General features: G+C 39.5%; 1 protein-coding gene across 2 annotated transcripts; it reads left to right on the plus strand.

Annotated features, from left to right (window-relative positions):
- The first annotated feature begins 1,860 nt into the window (after nt 1–1,860).
- mat2al (methionine adenosyltransferase II, alpha-like) lies at nt 1,861–17,031 on the plus strand. 2 transcript variants are annotated; one of them, XR_014604723.1, is made up of 9 exons: nt 1,861–2,070; nt 2,367–2,444; nt 2,602–2,724; nt 4,190–4,302; nt 5,566–5,709; nt 5,835–6,053; nt 7,973–8,155; nt 12,775–13,326; nt 16,666–17,024. XR_014604723.1 is itself a non-coding variant. In XM_084105544.1 (9 exons), the coding sequence occupies exons 1-9, from the start codon at nt 1,995–1,997 to the stop codon at nt 16,766–16,768; spliced, it is 1,173 nt and encodes a 390-aa protein (XP_083961670.1). In that variant the 5' UTR covers nt 1,861–1,994; the 3' UTR covers nt 16,769–17,031. The 2 variants fall into 2 exon arrangements, 1 of the variants encoding a protein (XP_083961670.1); XM_084105544.1 differs by having other exon boundaries at nt 12,775–12,908; nt 16,666–17,031.
- Nucleotides 17,032–23,041: the final 6,010 nt, after the last annotated feature.

Below are 23,041 nucleotides of genomic sequence, written 5' to 3' on the forward strand. Positions count from 1 at the left end.
ATCATTATTATCATAAAATGTCCTTAAAATATAAAAAATATATATTATTGAACAGAAATACATCTGAGGTGTTCGGCCACCAGAGCGATTCATGTATTCCCTTACATTCAGTTCTGCCTTAGCAAGTTCTCTTCTAGAAATGTAAGAAAGTCTGCTTATCATAGGGCTAGACCCACTATAAGCAAATAAGCAAAATAAGAGGCTTCAAATTCCTGATTTGTATTTGTATTTGTGTACAGTAACTGTTTGGGTTTTAATGTATCATAAGCAGCTTCAGTTCTTGATAGATTTATAAGCTTTCTTTGGGACTTTAAACCTCAGCAGATGACTTGGCTTCATTGTTAAATATTAAACAAGTAATAATTTTGGCCAGCTGTGTTTTCTATCGAGAAGACCGTATGGTTAACAGAAAGGAAAGACACTGTACAAATAAATTGTCAGATATGTTTTTGTGACATTGAGTTTGTTATAATAATAATAATAATAATAATAATATACACTGTTCAAAAGTTTAAGATTTTTAAATGTTTTTGAAAGGAATGTTAAGCTCATCTCGCTTTGTTTAATGTTAACATAATTCAGTGCATCTGTTATTATATTTGCTTGAGAAAAAAATGCCAATTTGTATTCTGCATTTTTCTGTTGCAGAAACATTTCTGTTGTGTAAAAAGTCTAGTTTCATATTAGCAGAGCATTTAGTTGCAGCATAGTTACAATTACATGGCATTTCTTAAATATTTTTTTATTGCATCAAATCCATACCAAATAAAGTATTTTGCTCTTGCTTTTTTACTTGACTTTATTTACATATGTGACCTCTGATGAATCCAAAAGTAATCAGATTACATTACTTTCATTTAGAGGTGCTTGGATTAGATTACTGAATACTTTTTTATGAAGTAATTTGTAGCAGTAACAGAATAGGGGCCTACATTTTTAAAGTAACTCTCCCAACTCTGGCATTACAATAGCATTGTTTAGTTTTACAATTAGTGGACAAACTTTAGGATTTGTTGGACAATTATTATTATTACTGTAATATTAGATTATATGCAAATCCTGTTGTCAAACGTCAGGTGCACAAAACTTAATCGGATATGAATGAGGGGATTCATCACCTTTTTTTCAGGTGCCACGCAGACGCTTTTTATGCATGTATGGCAGTGATTATACATTAATGTTGCTTATCTTTGCAATATTTTTTCCTTATGCGCCAGTGATGTTTTCCTCTCCCTCGACGGCGCGCGCTGAGGCTCATAAAGCTGAAGTCTAAACTTAAGGACGTTATCGGTCTTATTTAGACATTTATTGACTAAAAGCTGAATTTAACTCTTAAATATCTGAATTAAAATGATTGGTACATGACATACAAATAGAAATATGCTCCAGAAATCTATATAAAATGATCAAATAAATCCATATCCTGTAATCACAAACGACTGTGATTGGTCTAATACTCTGATCAGCGCTGAGAAAAGTAACAGGCAAAGTGTGACAAACCGCAATCACACTATGAAGAGTTCAAATATGACAGTTATTGATTTACAAACATTAATCATATAACCTGACCATCAATTAGAGCTAATGTCAGGCCAGCTAACACCCATCCCTAGTGACTGTTCACTACAAAGGGCACTAACCGCTCGAATGGTCTATGAATGAGTGGACTTCAGTGGAGAATCACTATTTTGCTTCCTCTACCGGTCGCTTTAAGAACTGCATCAAGTCAGCACTAAGTTTCCACTTAAAACTATTCAGATCTGTTATCATGTGGCATTAGGACGCTTAGCTTTTATTATAGCACGTTTTATGGTCGTCTTTATTATTTCTGCCGTTGGATGACAGAGGTCGCTTGTGATTGGCTGAAGTAAAAGCGAACTCTAAAGCCACGCCCATTAAAGTTCTTCATTCTTCAGAGAGGCTGAAGCCGTGGAATCAAATCACACTTTTAGTTGCTGTTATTAAGCTGTAGTTTTGTTCAGTCTACATTCACCATGAATCCCTCTGGTAGTAAGAAATCAGGAAAAACTTTCCTTTTCACATCTGAGTCAGTTGGAGAAGGACATTCGGGTAAATATGAAGCACCCTTCATGCATAACATGCTGACATGCGCAGATATTACCGTCAGTGAACATTAAATGTATTATACAGTTGCATTACTTACATTTTAATGTTGTTGTATTAATGCAATATATTGGTTTTAATCCGCAAAATCGCATTACGCAAGTTAACGCAACATGTCTGTACATGCCCCGGCCGTTAGTCATAATAATCAGTCGTGATTTTGAGAAATGTTAATGATCAATAAATAATCAGTAAATAGTTCGCATATAATGTATCTGAACTCGTGTGTTTGTTACTGACAGATAAAATGTGTGATCAGATTAGTGATGCTGTGCTGGACGCTTTCCTGACACAGGACCCGGACTCTAAAGTGGCCTGTGGTAATCATCACTTTCAGCACTCTTCAAATCAACAAATGCTTGGCTTTACAAACATGAATTTGAGACACTTTAATGGTGTTTAGCTGGACACACACATAGACATTCCCATTCCCTTTTATGGCCTCTTTACATAAAGTCTTGTCTAATTCCTGCACAGAGTGTGTGTCCAAGACTGGCATGATCCTCCTGTGTGGTGAAGTGACCTCTAAGGCTGTGGTGGATCTTCAGAAAGTGGTTAGAGACACTGTCAAGAGTATCGGATATGACGACTCATCAAAGGGTATTTATACACACAAACACACACCTATATACACAAATAAACTGTAATATTGTGAAGTATTATTACAATTACAAAAGTCAGCAGCTATTTCTCCAATCTTTAGTCAGCATGAAGTGGAAGTTGCAATTTTTTTCCTCTTATTGTGATTAAACGCTTCTGGAAGAAGAACAAATGTGGGTGGGGCTTGATTTTGTCTGTGGGGAATTGATTGGATGGTTGTGGTTTGCTATTGGTGAATCTCATGTGAGTGACAGGTTGTTGCCCCGCCCTCATCATCAGAGAAGAGAAGAGCTGCAAGAGGGAGGGGAAGTTATTCTGATTCAAGATTATGAGGAATATGAATAAAAAAAATAATAATTTAAAATAAATAGTGCAGTATTCCATAAATGTTCATTTTGATTTCAAGGTGACTTTAATGTCACATGATCCTTCAGAAACATTTCTGATCATTGTCAATGTTGACAAAAGTTGTGCTCCTTCATATTTTGTATCGCCATGCTTATTTAAAGTCCCCATGACATCAAAATCGATGTTTATTGGTGTTTATTGCTCCAAAACAAATACACAATTCGCATTTAGAAGATATAAGCATTCAAAACGTACAGTCTCTCACTTCCGGAGACCTCCGCAAATATGGATCAGTGATTTTGATGACATCACTCTGCACTTCAGCTTCGCATCAGATTTTCTGTCCAATCAAATGCTCTCTAGCATCTGAAGCTCCGCCCCCTACATTATGAATAGACGCTGAAGCTGCGGCTGAAATCGGTCACTTGTTCACATATTTACTATTTTCTCCATGGTGAATGACAGATAGTGCACTATATAGGGGATAGGGAGTGATTCAGACAGTGTAAATATGTTTTCCATCAGGGCGAATGAAATCTGGTTTCATGTTAGTGTCATGTGAACCGCCGCAGCTCCGGTCCAGAGACACGATACACAGAGCGGATCATGTGATCGAGTCGACGCAGACCAGAAAACATATCAGACCCATTTAAATTCTGCAGAATGCTGTATTTTAAAGCGATATGGAGGAGATCAGGAGGAGAAACGGTTAGAGATTAGGACAAACTGAAGCTATACTGAGCTCAACGGCTCTGGCCGAGCTGTGATATAAACCAAACGCTATTGGCTATTTTAAAAAATGGGAGGAGCTGTTCGATAAGCCCCGCCCTGTCTTTCTGTTTCAGTGGAAATTACGTCAACACTTTGAATAATGCTGTGCGTTTCAAGGCACATGGGGGTTTATGGGATTGACTCTCTTTTAGAGCTTGTCTCGGCCAATCGATGAATTGCAGTTTAAGTCACTTCCGTGTTGGATTCACGAGAGAGAGCGGAAGGTTGTAGAGAACGCAAAAGTATTTTCCTCCCATCTCATATTTTCTCCATCCTCATGTCCCCTGAGGATCTCCGTAGATTACGTATTTTGACAAATAATATGATTATCATGTGATCTCTCCAGGTTTTGACTACAAGACGTGTAACGTGCTGGTGTCCCTGCAGCCTCAGTGCGCTGAGATCAGCGACTGCGTGTTCGAAGGCAGAGACACGGAGGACATCGGCGCCGGAGATCAGGTCAGCTTACAAACAGGAGAAACGGTCCTGTGACTCTAGGCAGGGAAACAGCATAATGGCGAATTGCATAAAGCATAAATATTTGCCCCCCAATTTTTTATGGATATAATCTTTTTTTTTTTTTTTGTCTTTTTTGGAAGAAGAAGAATAACAACAATATCTGTGACAGCATTTTCAACCTAAAATCATGAATGCATAAAGAACACTAGTAGTATAAAAAGTCAACAACAAATAAATGGATCCCAAATAATTCCATTTTATAATAATTATTATACTATTATGAAACAAATCATAAAAATAGTATAATTAAACAAATTAAATAATAATAATGTAATAATAATAATAATATAGGATAGGACGCGCGTATAAAGCGAGCGTTTGAAGCGAAATAGCACCAAACTATAACGTTTACACTGTGAACTGTAAATCTTTGTTCTGGAGCTGAAGCTTATCGACCTTCTCAACAATAAAATTATTAATATAACCCTCCAATGCATATTTAAGGCCCTTTTGGTGACATCGAGATGATATATAATCTTTCTGTCTCCAAAAAATCATCAATTGCCTCCTGTGAAATGTCTCCTACTGTGAAAGCTGCCAAAGCGCCTGTTACCGAATGTTGACTGTTTGTCCGAGTGAGTGGAGGGGGCGTGGCTTAGCCATTGGTCAATTAGCATACATGCGCAGGGAAAAATAAATGTAGAAATGTGGAAATACAGAAATAAATAAATGTAGAAATGTGGAAATACAGAAATAAATAAATGTAGAAATGTAGAAATACAGAAATAAATAAATGTAGGAATAAATAAATGTATAAATAAATACATATATAAATATATAAATAAATAAATATATAAATACATAAATGTATAAATACATAAATAAATACATATAGAAATGCATAAATAAATAAATAAATACATGTAAAAATACAGAAATAGCCATTTATATTACCAAAATGTATTTATTTTCACTATTATTTCTGCATTTATTTATTTATTTCTACTTTTATTTATTTATTTATTTATTTTTCGTTCTGTCATTTTTAGTCCTTCATAGGTGAATTGCATAACGCATAAATATTTGTCCCCCAATTTTTTATGGATATACTCTAATATATCCTTTACTTAAAAAAATTAAATGGAAATAATATCAAAATAATAACATAAAATAAATGTTACATTTTTTTTTTTTAGATAAAACATGTCAATTGTATCTTGAATAGAAAAATGCAATAGTGAATGTTATGTGATTCCTCACCAGGGTTTAATGTTTGGCTACGCCACTGATGAAACAGAGGAGTGTATGCCGCTCACCATCCTACTCGCTCACAAACTCAACGCCAAAATGAAGGAGCTTTCAAAGACCGGAGTTTGCCCTTGGATTCGACCGGATTCAAAAACACAGGTCTCTCTGAAATGATAGGGGTTTAAGGAAGTAAACAACTCATATCCCGCACGCGGTTATCTCTGTAAACTAACAGTTCAAACACAGCCGATAATGCTGATGCTTTCAATTATTAACGAGTGCAGGTGACCGTGGAGTATCGGGACAACATGGGAGCCATGGAGCCTGTTCGGGTTCATACGCTGGTCATCTCAGTTCAGCACAGTCCCGACATCACGCTGGAAGATATTCGGCTCAATCTGATGGAGAACGTTGTGAAGACGGTCATCCCCGCCAAATATCTGGACGACAAGACAATTTATCACCTGCTGCCCAGTGGGAAGTTCCTCTTGGGTGGTCCTCAAGTAAGCACACTAGTGAAGTTTGCTAAAGCAAGGGTCAGTAATGAGGCCTAGAGCTATAACAGTAACTATAAAATTTCAATAATCATTCTAATTGTATGAGAACAGAGAAATACACACCGCAGCTATAACCAAAACGATGTCGATGAACGATAAAAACATCGACAGCCAATCAGAATCTATCCTGCTTGTGTACAAGAAGTGCACTTAAGTGTAATGAATGTTCACTTGTAGTGTACTTCAAATTTTTAAAGTATATTTTTGAAAAACTGTGCTTGCATATAATGTAATATTAATGAAATAAACTTTAGGTCAAGACCTAAGACTAAGACTGTTTCTTAGCATACTTTTAAAGAGTAATTTTTCAGTAATGCCAAACTTTGTAACACAACTTTCCCTTGCGGGTCAAAATGACCCGAAGCCCTAAAATTATACTTTTTTTTTTTTTTTTTGTCCAGAAAGCGTATTTTATTTCATTTTGATAGTATTTTTTCTATTTTTTAATGCAGTTTTTTGTTTTAATTTCTTTTTATTTTTTATTTTATTTACCTTTAAATGACTAGATTGGATCAATAAATAATAAATAAATAGTAATTTAGAAGCACATTCCTCACATTCTTTCAACTTAAATTGAAAATAACTCACAATTTCATGCATAAACCTTTTAATTCAGCATAAAATATCTTACATTGGGTGTCTTTGTCGACCTCTTGTGGGAAAAAAGAATATAACATGATATTTCATGACTCTAGCCACTAGATGGCCTTATACAAGCGTGCCACACAAGCCCTGAAAAGTGAAGCCAAAACGTCTCGATCGCCCCCCGGTGACTGGTCCTAGTATAGGTCATAAGCCCCGCCTCCCCGTGTTATTCAACGGGACGTGAGACCAACTAAACAATTAAATTACACTTCAAATATCTTTTTTCCAAAGGTGGTTTCTTTCATTTGCTGTCGTTTTTATCACGCTGATGTAAGTTCAAGTGTCTGTTTCAAAAATAAGTTGTTTTTTAGTTAGTTACGTGATGCGGTGGTGTAACGTCATGATTGACAGCTGTGATTGACAGGTTCTCTGAGCGAAGTAGTCACTGAAGCACCAACGGACATTTTTTTCGGGATCTTCAGAGGACTGAGGAGATTGCATTTACTTTATTTTAACAAGCCTTGTCTTACTGCAATAAATTTTTAAAAAAGTGTGCAGAATGCACTCTCCCTGAGTGCGTTCTGCGAGAGTGAGGGCGGAGCGTTGATTTCGCGGCTTTACTTCCTGCTCACGACTGCGCAGGTCTGGTCCCGAGATCGCTACTGCGCAGACTCAAGTTCCAATATGTCAGCGCCATATCGGGACACTGGCGGCTTCAGTTCTCATCAATGGAAGAGAGCGAAGGGGCGTCGTCCATCTTTTTTTACAGTCTATGGCCTTATAGCGCTATATGGAGCAAATGAGCTGTTCCTCTGGGTCCTAAAGTCAGTTCTTTCAGTATGCATTGCATTCAGATACACATGTAGACGTCATAAAATAATTTTTTTGGTAAAGTTTTAGCATTTTTGAGCATTTTTAGGTTTTTCTGTGTGTACCGATGCATTCCTCGCATTCATTTCTAAGTCAAATTGACCCGCGAGGGAAGGATTTGTTACACAAAACTTAAAAAAAAAAGTGGTGTGTGTATTCATGGTTCAAGTGCGTCAAAAGTCCTGGGGTCTTGGACTCCTCTGATGAACACTACATTTTTTTTTATAAAAAAAAAAAAGTTTTGGGTCAAAATGACCCAAGGGAAAGGTGAGGGTTACATTTTAAATCATTATGTTTTAATAATCTGCTGTTGTGCTTTACATAAGTACACTTATTACACTTATAAGTACTATTTTAGATGTATGCTAAAGTGTACTGGTTTTTCACGAGTGAATGCTGCTGTTTTCCAGGGCGATGCTGGTCTCACTGGCAGGAAGATCATCGTGGACACCTATGGCGGATGGGGAGGCCATGGCGGAGGAGCCTTCTCTGGGAAAGATTACTCTAAAGTGGACCGTTCGGGTGCGTACGCGGCCCGCTGGGTGGCCAAATCACTCGTCAAGGCCAAACTGTGTCGGAGAGTTTTGGTTCAGGTAACACTTCTGTCTGGGATCAGGTGTCAGTTTAGTAGGATTATGCACTGTATGTGTATATGGTGTAAGTATTATGTAAGGAATAATTGACGACGGGCCGTTGAATTATTAGAAAAATAATGCACACCCACCAGTGATGCACGGGTCAATGTATAAACAACCCGCACCCGACCGACGTTTTCAACTAACCCGCCTGCAACTCGGACCGCAAAAAAAAGAAAAAGAAAATATTGTACCCGACCCGCTTCCTGACCCGCATTTTTTAAAAGTAGTAAATGCTCATCGTAGCGTCATTGGATTTTTTTTTTTATATATTCTAATTTTGTCAAGAATTATAAAAAAAATCGTCAATAAGCTCATAATTTGTACTAAAATAGTCTAAATTTTAGTTTTAAAAAGCTGGCTATGCTGGTTCGAAAGTATGTGGAATAAGGGCTGCCTCCGACTAATTTTTTTTTCTAGTCGACTAGTAGTTGTTCATTTAAGCCATTCGTGGACAAATCGCCCCTTTATATTAATTTAATTACTTAAATAGGCTATAGCCTACAGTATAATGAGCATTATGACCGCACGCATAAAGCTTGCCACAAAGAACTGGTAAAAGTAATGATTATGAATGTATCTAAATTAGCAAGGAGACATTTAATTGTTTATTAATAAACTGGTGTTTTCTGTGTCGCTGCAAAGATGAAGTTCGGAGATGAAGTTGAAGATTCGGACTCGCCATGAACGCCAGAGAGAAATGCACATTTCATATGAATTAGCCTACATAATCAGAGAGTAGCCTATTTATTTTGGTTTGAATATTTTCATTTAAAAGTAGACATTTCAAGCTTTCTGTAATATATAGCCTATATTTCTCAAATCTGTGAGGCACAAGCAGTGGCGGAGCCAGGATTTTTTCATTGGGGTGGCCAGGCAAGGGCCAGCAACCAGTCTGGGGTGGCACAGAAATCTTAATTATTTTATCATAAAAAATAATTTGACTATAATGTATTGGACTGTTTTAGTGCCTACACAACTGAATAAAGTTAATTTGTACTTAATTGTAATTGAGATAGTAGTGAATTAGGAATCATGGAATACTGAGTGAATTTTATATATTTTTTATTATTACCCACCACCTCATATTAAAATTAATTAAATAGTAATAAAAGGGCACACACTATAGCTAAAGTTCAACTTGCTCAGCTTGGTTCTGGTTCTCAAAATCTCTAATAGCTTGTTCTACATTGTTGCATCTTCATGGATGAGATAACATGCAGATAATATGTAGTCCAAAGATTATTGAACCTTCAATGCGTTTTATATAATCAATGAACTCTTCAACCAATTCTGAGTTTGTCAAAAAAAATGTTTAACTTTCTATATTACTTCAAAATAAATAATTGCAACAGTTCTATCATACCTAAATTAAAAAGGAAAACAAAAGTTCTCTTTTGAATCCCCATGTGCAAGAATGTGAACAAGGCGGAAGTCAACAGCACATAATGTAAAATGTTATGTTTTTCATAATGTAATGTTGCCAGAATGTAAAATTAAGTTATTTTATGGATTTAAAAATTATCCATTTTTGTTTGTCCTTTACAAATTAACGCAAAATGAATGCCTATCGTCTAGTACAAATGCACAGTGCTCACATTTATTTGGACATTAACACATTACATATCCATTTGTGCCTTATATTGTGATCTCACATAGCAGAATATTTTAATCCAGACACATGTGACACATGTATAACAAATACATGCATGCAGTTTTGACAGCTTTAATCGCCTTTTTGATTCTTACATGAGTTAATTGACGACAGAACTACGGCTACAGCACGCCGCATTTGCACGTGATGTGCGTACCGGTACGCAAGCACAGTACAATGGCTGTCAGCCGTATGACAGGAAAGTTAGTTAGTTTTACTGACATTTGGCCTGACAACATCTCATCTTACCGAAGATAGCCAACTGAATAAGGACAACGCGCTTTTCTCAGCATCTGACAGAAGTGTCACAAGCTTTCACACACATTTTCTAAAATAAAAGTAGCATCAGAAAAGAAGAGAGTTTGTTGTTGACTGCACACTATTCGACTTCCTCAAAACGGTCTTGCAACCCACCAGTTGAGATTGACTCTATATTTACTATGTGCATATCACTGATGTTCTGCTGAAGCTCATTCAGCACTTGCACATTTCCGCACTCGTTTGACTTGCGCCTGGCGCTGAGGTGAAGTTGGAGTGTGCGTCTGCAAAAAAAACAAGTTTTTTGTGGTCTTAAAGAGACGGTTCAGCGTTTTAAAAAACGCGATTTTTGTCAATAAAAAAAGAGACAGAAACAGCAGTTGTGAGAGGGGTGGCCAAAGGGGTGGCCAAGCTTAGACCAAGGGTGGCCATGGCCACCCCTGGCCAACCCCTAGCTCCGCCACTGGGCACAAGCTGAGTTTCGGCGCCCTCCAGTTCACGTGCAATGCAAGTGATCGTGCCGGCTCCTTATTACATTGCCTGCTATATATTTGCTTCTTATTCATTAAATACAGGCAATTGATTGATAAAACATTGATAAAAATTAAGATACAATTTATACAAAACGAAAATCTTTTAAAAAGAGTATTCTATAAAACAAAACTTAATGAAGTCGTCAAAATCATGTTTTACCAAAAACAGCGCCGTTGCTAGGAGGGCGCCAGCGCCTCTGCCTTTCAGCGCCTCTGCCTCGCGAGTGGATGATAGCCCTGAAGACGCCTAGCATTGATATACCTTTAGTGGTAGTATACCTTTAGTTAAGTTATACCTTAAGAGTCTTCGTAGCGCGCTAAGAGACAATGTTATCGGAAAACGCAGCCCAGGTATGATAACGGAGATTCCAAAGCGCTCTTCTTTGGTCAGAACCATGGAGAGCGATCGCGGATAGGTTTGTCCGAAACTTTTAACAATGCAACAAAATATTTAAAGAGCATCAAGCTTATGCACAGATAATATAACATAGGCTATATTAGTCAATATTTTTTATTAGGTTAAGCAGTGATTGGATAACGTTTTTTCTTTTTTATTTAACGTTTTTAATTTAAGGCCCACCCACAATTGGTCTGGCTTATCCAAAACTGCAATCCTGGCGCCGTGCCTGGTTGGTCGTGCCAGTTTTGTGGCTATCAAATGTGTAAATAGCATCGCAAGAAGTACACATGACAAAGCCAGCACTTTGGTCATCATCTTTCATTATTTCGGCAAATGTCTCCCACACTCCCACAGCTTCCACTCCCCAGTCTTCACCTATTCTCTTGCCGCCTCCATCTCTACCTGCAGACTGAGCTCGTGCGTCATCTCGCCAGTTATTCAGCCAATAAAGTGTAGGCCTATGTATTTCATAGAAAATTGTGTCTAGTACTATATACACTGTAAAAAAATTCTAACCCTCCCAAATCAAAAATTTCAAGTGACCGATAACATCTTAATTTTTCAATTGGCCCAAGTGCAATTCTTGTTGCAAAAGTCTGTTAACATTGGCTCAATGAGAAATAATACGTCAGACTAATTGAAAAATTTAGATGTTATTGGTCACTTGAAATTTTTGACTTGGGGATGTAATTTTTTTTTACAGTGTAAATTACAAAGGTTTAATTGGCATCTTTATTTCAAACGACCCGACCGACCGCGACCCGGATATCATTAAAAATATTTTTGGATGACTCGTAACCGCGGGTAACCGCGGGTGACCGCAGGCACCCGCTCATTTCGGATCAACCCGCGCATCACTGACACCCACGGTTTTAATCTGGACGCAAAGCGGAGTGGCTGTTACACCTCGGCTGTGCATTATTTTCTAATAATTCAACGGACCGGAGTCAAATATTCCACTTATGCTACAGTTACCACACCTCAAGACATTGTGCAGATGATGTGTTTCGAGACGTTTGACAGGTTTTTGTCCTTAAAACGCTCCTGTGTGAAAACTGTAATGCGGTCAAGACCTGCCTGGAACTACTTTAGCCGTGTGTTTCCCTACACACCGTTGAACATTCGTCAACCAATCAGATTCAAGCATTCAACAGCCCTGTAGTATAAATAAATTTAATAAAAGTACAAAATTTGAGCCAATCCATAAAAAAGACTTCAGGCTGCAGTAACAGTTTAAAGTAGCCTTAAGCACCGATCACACTGAACGCGTTTTTTGCTAAACGACATCACGAACCGCAACTACCACAATGTAAACAGAAAGTAAATAAAGTTAATAAAGGGCTAATATGACGTTTACTTGACTGACAGGACAGCTGATTCGGTGGTTGCCTAGCAACATAAAAAACACGAACCTGAAGAACGCGTTCGGTGTGAATATATGGAGTCACAATAAAAGCCTGGTCATATTAGCAAAAAAGGCTCACACTGCGTTGTTGATCAATGCGGTGAGTTCACTTGAAAAACGTGATACCGATGTGATGCAAGATCTGTGTATGTATGTACTTCCCTTACGCCAAATTCTGGATTTTTTTGACTGAAATTATATTGTGCGGAGCAACAGTAAATGTGACTGCACCGAGAGGAAAGTGTTTTCTGACTGAGGGATGAAATGATAAATGATGAAGAAATGATACGCAAGACTGTATTGTTAATATTGTATGTTTTGTTATAGATCTCGTATGCGATTGGTATTAGTCAACCTTTGTCGGTGTCTGTCTTTCACTACGGCACATCGACGAGAGATGAGGACGAGCTTTTAGAGATCGTTCAGAAAAACTTTGACCTGAGGCCAGGGGTCATTGTCAAGTAAGTACACACATATAAGCTGTGTCCCAATGTGAAGGCTGCATCCTCCGAAGGCCGTATTTGAAGGCCGACTGCGTCACAGCGGCGCGACGAAGGACATCCCAATTCAAAGGCTGCATCCTTGGAAGGTCGCATTTGAAGGCCGATTGCGTCACGCGGCTCGATGAAGGCTGTCCCAATTCAATTCTGCATCCTCCGAAGGCCGTATTCGAAGGACGGTTGCGTCATCGCGCCGCGACGAAGGCTACCCTGATTCAAAAGCGACGCCAAATGCGCCCTTCGTTTCCCCGTGAAAAGAAGGATACATAAATGGACACTTAGCGGCCTATCCTACCCTATTCTACCGTTGCGCGCCGTTGACGACAGGCCGGCGGCCGAGACTAGAGATCGGTGGTGGACAGCAAATTCACATTTAAATGTAAGTATTATGTTTTCATTTACTCAAATAGCTAGCGAAACCACAGTTAAAGTTTATTATAAACTTCATCTTAACTCCTTCGTCACCATTGCATGGCTTCATTTGTCAGGTAGTTTGAGGCAAAACTTGTGGTAATAAAGTTATTAGTTTAATGACCTATTTGTAATATTTGCACTAGTCTATCTCACTTGTGTATTATAAGAAATATCACTCACTCTATAAAGCCTAAAACAACCAACCCTATACAGAATACACAACCGACTATACAGAAATATTAAGTATATTTTGTATGTCTTGATGTGTCATATTTTGCAGTGTTAACAATGCACTTAAGATTGCACCCCTGTGTTAAGTACCCTTTTCTGCTTTTTTAGAACAATTCAGGGAAAAATGGGTCTGGGAATGTAACTCCCATACAGGCACAAAATAATAATAATAATAATATTTTATATATAAAATACCCTTGTCAGGGTTTTTATGATGTTTTGCATTTCTATTACTGCATGTTGCATTTTACTTCTGAATATTTTCAAAGTTGATACATTTAAACTATATACTTTTGTGTAATTTAATGTAAAACAATGCATCATATTGTAAAATAACAAATTTGTAGTGTTGCTGTCCCGTGTGGGAAAATTACTTACATACCACCACTGGTTATTTTGAAAATTAAAGTAACAAAATGTAGGCCTATTGTCACAATATTAACAAATTGTTGCTAACTACAGCTCCGTCCCATTTCAAAGGGCGCATCTGAAGCGCTCGGACCGGTCTAGCCTACGGAGGATTGTTCTTGTCGCCTAGCAACAGTGACTGACAGCTGCCGATGAAGAGCGGGAGTAACATTCGCACTGGACTTTTTATATTAAAATGGGTTTTATATTCAAATGGGGTTAAAAACCTGTGTAAATATATTTACCATGGTCCATTTATGTGCATAATAAAAAGAATACACTAGCCTACAAAATCGCATCAAGGTAAGATATAAATTAACATTTGAATCTTCGGCTAAGCCGAAAGTATGACCTGAAACATCCTTAATACCATGTCCTCCAGTAAAATATAAAACATAAAAATGACAATAGCCAGTTCTGGCTCCATAGCATATCAAATGAATTGTCAGGATGGCAGCATACTCTCGCACCGTTGCTTGGTGCCTGGAGCGGTAATCGGGAACACCTGGTTGCGCAATTAGGAAATCCTACGGAGGCTACATGGTGCGTCCTTCGGAGGACGCATAGGCTGCATCCTTGAAGTCTTCAGTCCTTCGAAGGATGCAGCCTTCACATTGGGACACAGCTATAGTGTAGCAGTGCTGGGTTGATTACTAATTCTAGTCAGTTACTGACTCCAGATCACATGACAAAAATTCAATGTATGGCCTAAAACATCATCTTTGCAGGAGTGTAATATGAAGATTGTACAAAGTAACATTTATTTCGAACAACACTGAAAATGAATTGGAGACAAGCCATAACAGCATTACCATATACACTCACCTAAAGGATTATTAGGAACACCATACTAATACTGTGTTTGACCCCCTTTCGCCTTCAGAACTGCCTTAATTCTACGTGGCATTGATTCAACAAGGTGCTGAAAGCATTCTTTAGAAATGTTGGCCCATATTGATAGGATAGCATCTTGCAGTTGATGGAGATTTGTGGGATGCACATCCAGGGCACGAAGCTCCTGTTCCACCACATCCCAAAGATGCTCTATTGGGTTGAGATCTGGTGACTGTGGGGGCCATTTTAGTACAGTGAACTCATTGTCATGTTCAAGAAACCAATTTGAAATGATTCGAGCTTTGTGACATGGTGCATTATCCTGCTGGAAGTAGCCATCAGAGGATGGGTACATGGTGGTCATAAAGGGATGGACATGGTCAGAAACAATGCTCAGGTAGGCCGTGGCATTTAAACGATGCCCAAATGGCACTAAGGGGCCTAAAGTGTGCCAAGAAAACATCCCCTACACCATTACACCACCACCACCAGCCTGCACAGTGGTAACAAGGCATGATGGATCCATGTTCTCATTCTGTTTACGCCAAATTCTGACTCTACCATCTGAATGTCTCAACAGAAATCGAGACTCATCAGACCAGGCAACATTTTTCCAGTCTTCAACTGTCCAATTTTGGTGAGCTTGTGCAAATTGTAGCCTCTTTTTCCTATTTGTAGTGGAGATGAGTGGTACCCGGTGGGGTCTTCTTGTAGCCCATCCGCCTCAAGGTTGTGCGTGTTGTGGCTTCACAAATGCTTTGCTGCATACCTCGGTTGTAACGAGTGGTTATTTCAGTCAAAGTTGCTCTTCTATCAGCTTGAATCAGTCGGCCCATTCTCCTCTGACCTCTAGCATCAACAAGGCATTTTCGCCCACAGGACTGCCGCATACTGGATGTTTTTCCCTTTTCACACCATTCTTTTTAAACCCTAGAAATGGTTGTGCGTGAAAATCCCAGTAACTGAGCAGATTGTGAAATACTCAGACCGGCCCGTCTGGCACCAACAACCATGCCACGCTCAAAATTGCTTAAATCACCTTTCTTTCCCATTCTGACATTCAGTTTGGAGTTCAGGAGATTGTCTTGACCAGGACCACACCCCTAAATGCATTGAAGCAACTGCCATGTGATTGGTTGATTAGATAATTGCAGAAATTGAACAGGTGTTCCTAATAATCCTTTAGGTGAGTGTATACACTATATGCACAAAAGTATTGGGACGCACCTCTTAATTCCTGAATTCAGCTTCTTCAGTCAGACACAGGTGTGTAAACTAAGCCCTGACCTCAACCCCGTCCAACACTTTGCGATGAACTGGAACAGATATTGTGAGCCAGGTCTTCCCATCCAACATCAGTTCCTGACCTCACAAACGCTCTACTGGATGAACTCCCAAAAGTTCCCACAGAAACACTCCAAAATCTTATAAAAGCCTTCCCGGAAGAGTGAAGATGTCATAGCTGCGACTCCATATTAATGTCTTGAATGTAAATGTGATGTCATTACAGTCCCTGTTGGTGTAATGGTCGTGTGTCACAATACTTTTGTCCATATATAGTGTATCTATGGGTCCAGTATGCATGAGTCACATGACTAAACATGCGTAATTTTTCACAGTCCACACTATAATGCAAAAATGTCATTTTCAAATTTGTCTACTTTGGGGAACGTCTTCAAAAATAAGTTTTCACTGGACAAACACACTGTGTTGGTGTGAACGGAAGGCAAAAATGTTGGGAAAATTTTGTTTTCAAGTGTATCCGGATTAGTGTAGTCGTAGCCTCAGATTTATGGGAATTTTGACCGTGTGAATGAATTCCCCCTTACAGGGAGCTTGATCTGAAGAAACCCATCTACCAGAAAACTGCCTGCTATGGACACTTCGGACGAGACGCATTCCCGTGGGAAAAGCCCAAGAAACTCGTCTTCTGATGTCAAAGAATTCCAAGTCTCCACATTCCTTTCAGTGGTTAATGACTCTGATGGTTTTGTGCTAATGAACCTTTCAAATGCTTCACTGTGATCAGTTAGTTAATGAATTATGTGGAAAATTTTAAAATTTATAAATGTGACTTATAATAACTGTGAAGGAGTAAACCCCTTTAATGGCACCTTGATTATTAGAGTCATTACATAATTGTCCTGTATATCAAATCAATTATCAATTAATAAATACTTCTTTCATGTTTACCAGCACCACTGTCTACTCATTTTAAAGAGTATTCAAAATATATTACCACTTATGTATTTAGTTTTACTAAAAATGTAGTGTATATCTGTCCTGTACCCAAAAAGAAACTGCAATAATCTTGAAACAGAGATTTTATTCAACACTCAGCTTAACAAACAATATTTACAAAATGCATTTAATTCAACAACATCACATCAGCTTTGAACCAGCATATAAGTTATTATAGTTATGTAATTATGGCTGTAACTGGATCATCCGCATTAATGTGTTTACCTGTCCTGTATCAGAGACGTGCCTCGGTGTGGAGAAACGCTGAAGAAAAGTGATTTTTTTCATCATGTCTTTTTCCTGGGAGAATCACAGTACGGCACATTTTCCAGCAGGAGACTCTCGCGGGGCCGCAACACTGCAACATATAATCATATTTAGGGCTGGGTATCGTTCAAAATCTTTCGATCCGGTGCCATTTTCGATACCTGTTTCGATACCGGTTCCTAACGATACTTTTTTCGATTTTATGAAATCCATTTTAACAAGATTACATAACACATTACCTCAGAAAATGTTGGTTTTATTTTTTCAGTTTGACTCATGCTCCTTAGCCAGTGCACAAAGGAACAAAAAAAGCACAAAGGAACAAAAAATGTTTTATAAAGAGCTCATGCTCACCAAAGCTGATTTTTTTTATATAAAAAATACAGTAAAACTTGTAATATTGTGAAATAGTATTACAATTTAAAATCTTATTTGAATATATTTCAAAATGTAATTTATTCCTGTGATGTCAAAGCTGAATTTTCAAAATCATTACTTCAGTGTCACATGGTCCTTCAGAAATATGAAAACAGTTTGCTGCTTAATATTTTGGAAACTATGATACATTTTTTTTCATGATTCTTTGATGAATAAAAATGACAAAAGAACAGCATTTATTTAAAAACTAAATATTTTGTAACATTACACGTTTTAATGTCACTTTTGATAACTTTAATGCATCCTTACTGAAAAAAAAAATTCTGACTGACCAACACATTTTTGAACGGCTGTGTACACTCAGTAGGTTATTATTGCAATACTGTCAGAGTGATCAACAAGGTACCTCTTCATTTACCAGTAGAAGGCGAAGCAACTTTCTGCTATTATTTTTACTCCGTGGCCGTGCACTGTCAAGGTCTTCATCATATCTGTCGTGGTACCGGTCTTTGCAGCAATTATTTTACCGCAAATACTGCATCGCGCGCTGTTGGCATCGAGCCTGGAGAAATGTACCCACACTTTTGATCGACTTTTCCACATCTTTAAGGTATTATGTGTGTGTGCTCGCGTCTCATGAATATGTGCGCGGAGAGTTTGTGTGTGTGTGCTCGCGTCTCATTGAGTATGTGCGCGAGTTTTGTGTGTGTGCTCGCGTCTCGTATGCGCGTGGAGAGTTTGTGCGTGCGCGCGTCTCATATGAGTATGTGCGTGTTGAGTTCCGCGCTTCTCGTGTGTGTAGAGTTACGCAAACTCTACACATGTATGTGCGTGAGCGACTTTATGTGTGTCGTTGTGCATTTCATATGTATTTGTTTGAGCACTGACGTTGACGAGTTAACCCCTTAGGTATCGAAATCTGGTACCGAACAACATGTCATTTTTCGATACTCGATAGTATCGAGGCTATTCGATCGGTACCTAAAAAGTATCGAAACTCGGTACCCAGCCCTAATACATCATCAGTAGTATACATCAGTAATATTTGTTGTACTGTCTGAACACATGCCGATTTAAAATCACTTCTTTAATACGGTAATGACTCAATAATCAGAAAAACTATTTTGGGAGGATATTGTTAGATTTCATGGAAATTCCACCATGCAAGAAATACTGATTGGCTAAAAACAAGCTTGATTGTCTATTTATACGGGTTGAACATGTTTTTGAGATTCACCCGAATCACTCACAGATTTTGTTTTCCTCCACATGCTCAACCTGGATCACACTCTCACGGAGGATGGTCTCCACTGATCGGGCCATTTTAAGCATCTGAGAAGAAAGAGCGTATTAAATATCAAACTTAGTGATTCTCCTGAGTCAGACTGAGTGACAGTTTAATATCTATCTATGAGATCAAATGTAAAAGAAACTATAACTCATTTTATTTTATTTACCAAAGCAACATTTATCATTTTTGTTTAGTAGGAAGTACTAAAATAACTAAAACTAACTGACGACAGTGTTTCTCGCTCAAACACAGCAGATGTCGAGAGTCCTCCACACACACACGAGCCAGGGCTGAAAGGAGAAGAGCAGAAGTTAGAGTAGAAACACTCTCCTCAGAGTCATGAAGAAGAGGAAGACTGAGATCGACCCTCATGATAAGAGAAGATAATCTTTCCCCTGGGCAGGGTCAGATGGGTAGTTCACCACAGACGTTGTGTCTCGACTCCAGTAACCTGTCTAAAACGTGGAAGTCTTGGAGAGACGAGTTCGAACTGTACATTGGATTAACTGTCGCCGAGGATGACGAGAAGAAAAAGGTCAGGCTTTTCAGTTATCTGGTCGGTGAGAGTGGCAGAGAGCTACTGGATACGTTAATGGGAGACACAGCTAAGTCGGACTGGAAGATTAAGGACATAATTGAAAAGTTTGATAACTACTGCAGTCCTAGAGTGAACGAGACAGTGGAGCGGTACAAATTCTTCACAAGAAATCAAGGTACCAGTGAATCCATAGATGGCTATGTTACTGAACTCAAGCTGCTAGCAAAAACATGCAACTTTGTGACATTGAGAGACTCACTCATTCGGGACAGGATTGTGTGTGGGATTAACAACAGCAACATGCGAGAGAGGCTGTTACGAGAAAAAGATATGACATTGGACACTTGCATTCAACTTTGCAGAGCTGCTGAGTGGTCGCGAGAAAACTACAAGGCCATAGCGGGGCACACAGTGGAAGAAGTTCACGCAGTGCAAGGAGCTTCGCGCCTACAGCAGAAGGAAAACACTGTGGATTGCAAGTTTTGCGGCAAAACACATGAGAGGAGCAAACATAAATGTCCAGCATTTGGAAAGAAATGCACAAAGTGTGGTAAGGAAAACCACTTTGCGGTTAAGTGTAAAGCTCGCATTGAACCAAAAATGAAGAAATTTGTGCACAAGGTTACTGAATGTGACAGTGATTATGAGGACATACTGTGTGTTAGAGAGGTAACAGAAAGCGAAAATGTGAATGCGGTGGACTGTAACAAAGGTAATGACTCCCAGTTGTTTGCAGGCATGCTCCTAGGAAAAAATATGATTAAATTTCAGATTGATTGTGGCGCTACATGCAACGTTTTGCCTATTAACATGCTGAACACAGATGCTAAGCTGGAGGATACAAATTCTGTGTTAGTGATGTACAATGGAAGCAAAGTGAAGCCACTGGGTAGATGTAAAGTGAAATTAAGAAACCCAAGAAACAAAAAACTGTACCAGCTAGAGTTTCAAGTTGTGGACAAAGACTGTTCGGTACCACTGATTGGTAAGAGAGCCAGTGAGGCTATGAAACTCATAAAAGTACAATATGAAAACATTATGGCTATTGACAGTATTGTGACAACAGAGAGAGACACAAAAGGACAATGGACAATGGAACAAATAAAGTCAGACTTCGCAGATGTGTTCACAGGAGACGGTTGTCTGGAAGGAGAATACAAAATGGAAGTGGATGAGAGTGTGAAACCTGTGCAACTCCCAAAGCGACGTGTTCCGGTCACCATGATGAAACCGCTGAAAGAGGAGCTTCAGGACCTTGAGCACAGAGGTATTATCACACCAGTAGACTGTAGCACGGACTGGATCAGTAGCATGGTGGTGGTGCAAAAGCAAAACGGTAAACCTAGAGTGTGCATTGATCCAAAGCCCCTCAACAAGGCACTCAAGCGCAGTCACTTCCCACTACAAACCATTGAAGACGTACTCCCAGATATGTCTAAAGCTAAAGTGTTCACAGTGTGTGACGTCAAAAGCGGGTTTTGGCATGTCAAGCTCGAAGAGAAATCTAGTTATCTGACTACGTTCTCCACCCCATTTGGCCACTTCAGATGGCTAAGGATGCCCATGGGAATAAGTCCGGCACCGGAAGTTTTCCAGTGAAAACTGACCCAAGCACTGGATGGATTACCTGGCCTATACATTATTGCAGATGATGTGCTCATTACAGGTCAGGGAGAGACACAGGAAGCGGCAGAAGGAGACCATGATGTGAAGCTGAAACTGTTCCTGGAGCGGTGCAGACAAAAAAACATTAAGCTGAACCCAGACAAGTTCAAGCTGAGGAAGAAGGAGTGTACATACATTGGGCACCGTCTGACGGCAGACGGACTGAAAGTGGATCCAGACAAGGTTTGTGCTATTGAACACATGCCGAGACCTACAGATTTGAAAGCGGTACAGAGACTGTTAGGTATGATAAACTACTTGGCTAAGTTTTGCCCACACCTTTCAGACCAGTGTGAAGTGTTGCGGCAGTTGACACACAAAGATACAGACTGGGACTGGTCGGAGCAACATGAGAATGCTTTTGTGAAACTAAAAAAGACTATTGCAGATGCTCCTGTTCTGAAGTACTACTGCCCAGAGGAGGACCTCGTAGTGCAATGTGATGCATCGGACACAGGTTTGGGAGCTGCACTCATGCAAAAGGGTAAGCCCATCGCCTATGCAAGCAGAGCACTCACACAGAGGGGTATGCCCAGATTGAGAAAGAGTTCTTAGCTATGGTGTTCAGTGTAGAGAAGTTTCATCAGTACACGTATGGTCGCAAAGTTACTGTCCAATCTGACCATAAGCCGTTAGAGACCATAGTTAGGAAACCTCTTTTGAGTGCGCCCAAGAGACTTCAAAGAATGATGCTACGTATTCAGAAATATGACCTGACTGTAGTGTATGTTCCTGGGAAAGACATGTTACTGGCAGACACCTTAAGCAGAGCATATCTCCCTGAGTGCCCATCTCTGAGCTCTGTAGAAGCTGAGATCGAGTCGGTTAATATGGTGCAACACTTACCCATTTCAGGTGACAGCCTAAGCCAGATCAGGACAGCTACACAAGATGACAAAGCGTTACAAACTGTGATCCGACTGATGAAGCAGGGTTGGTCACCGGACAAAAGAGCCGTACCTCAGGAAATCAAACCCTACTTCTCATTCCAGGAGGAATTAAGTTATCAGGACGGCATTGTGTTTCGAGGGGAACGTGCTGTTATTCCATTATCACTGCAGAAAGACATCATCCGCCGCCTCCACTCCTCACATCTCGGGGCAGAAGGATGTCTTCGAAGGGCCAGAGAATGTGTCTACTGGATTGGCATGAACGACCACATAAAGACACACATAGCTCGCTGTGACATCTGCAGGTCAGTGGACGACAAACAGCACAGAGAAACGCTCAACCCACACAATGTGCCAAGCAGGCCATGGGCCAAAGTAGGCGTTGACCTATTTTACTTTGATAACAAAAACTACCATGTATTAGTCGACTACTATTCCAATTTTTGGGAAATAGACTTTTTGCCAGACACAAAAGCTACTACAGTGATAAAGAAGCTAAAAGCTCATTTTGCTAGATACGGCATTCCCAACACAGTAGTCTCAGACAACGGACCTCAATATGCATCTCAAGAGTTCCAAAGATTCAGCCAACTGTGGGAATTTGAACACAAAACCTCATCGCCAGGGTACCCACAGAGTAACGGCAAGGCAGAGTCTGCTGTTAAAACGGCAAAGAGACTGTTACACAAAGCCAAAGCTTCCGGACAAGACCCCTATCTCGCGCTCTTGGACCATCGTAACACACCGTCACAAGGGCTGGAGAGCAGCCCAGCTCAAAGACTGCTGAACCGTCGAACGAGGTCTCTGCTACCGGCGAAAAACAGCCTTCTCCAGCCTAAAGTGATTCAAGCAGAGCAGGCACTGTTTAACAACCAACAGCGTCAATGTGTGTACTACAACCGATCAGCCAGGGATCTAGATGCCCTACGACCAGGTG

This window comes from Abramis brama (assembly GCF_963993115.1).
Source record: "Abramis brama genome assembly, chromosome: 25".
NCBI lineage: Eukaryota > Metazoa > Chordata > Actinopteri > Cypriniformes > Leuciscidae > Abramis > Abramis brama.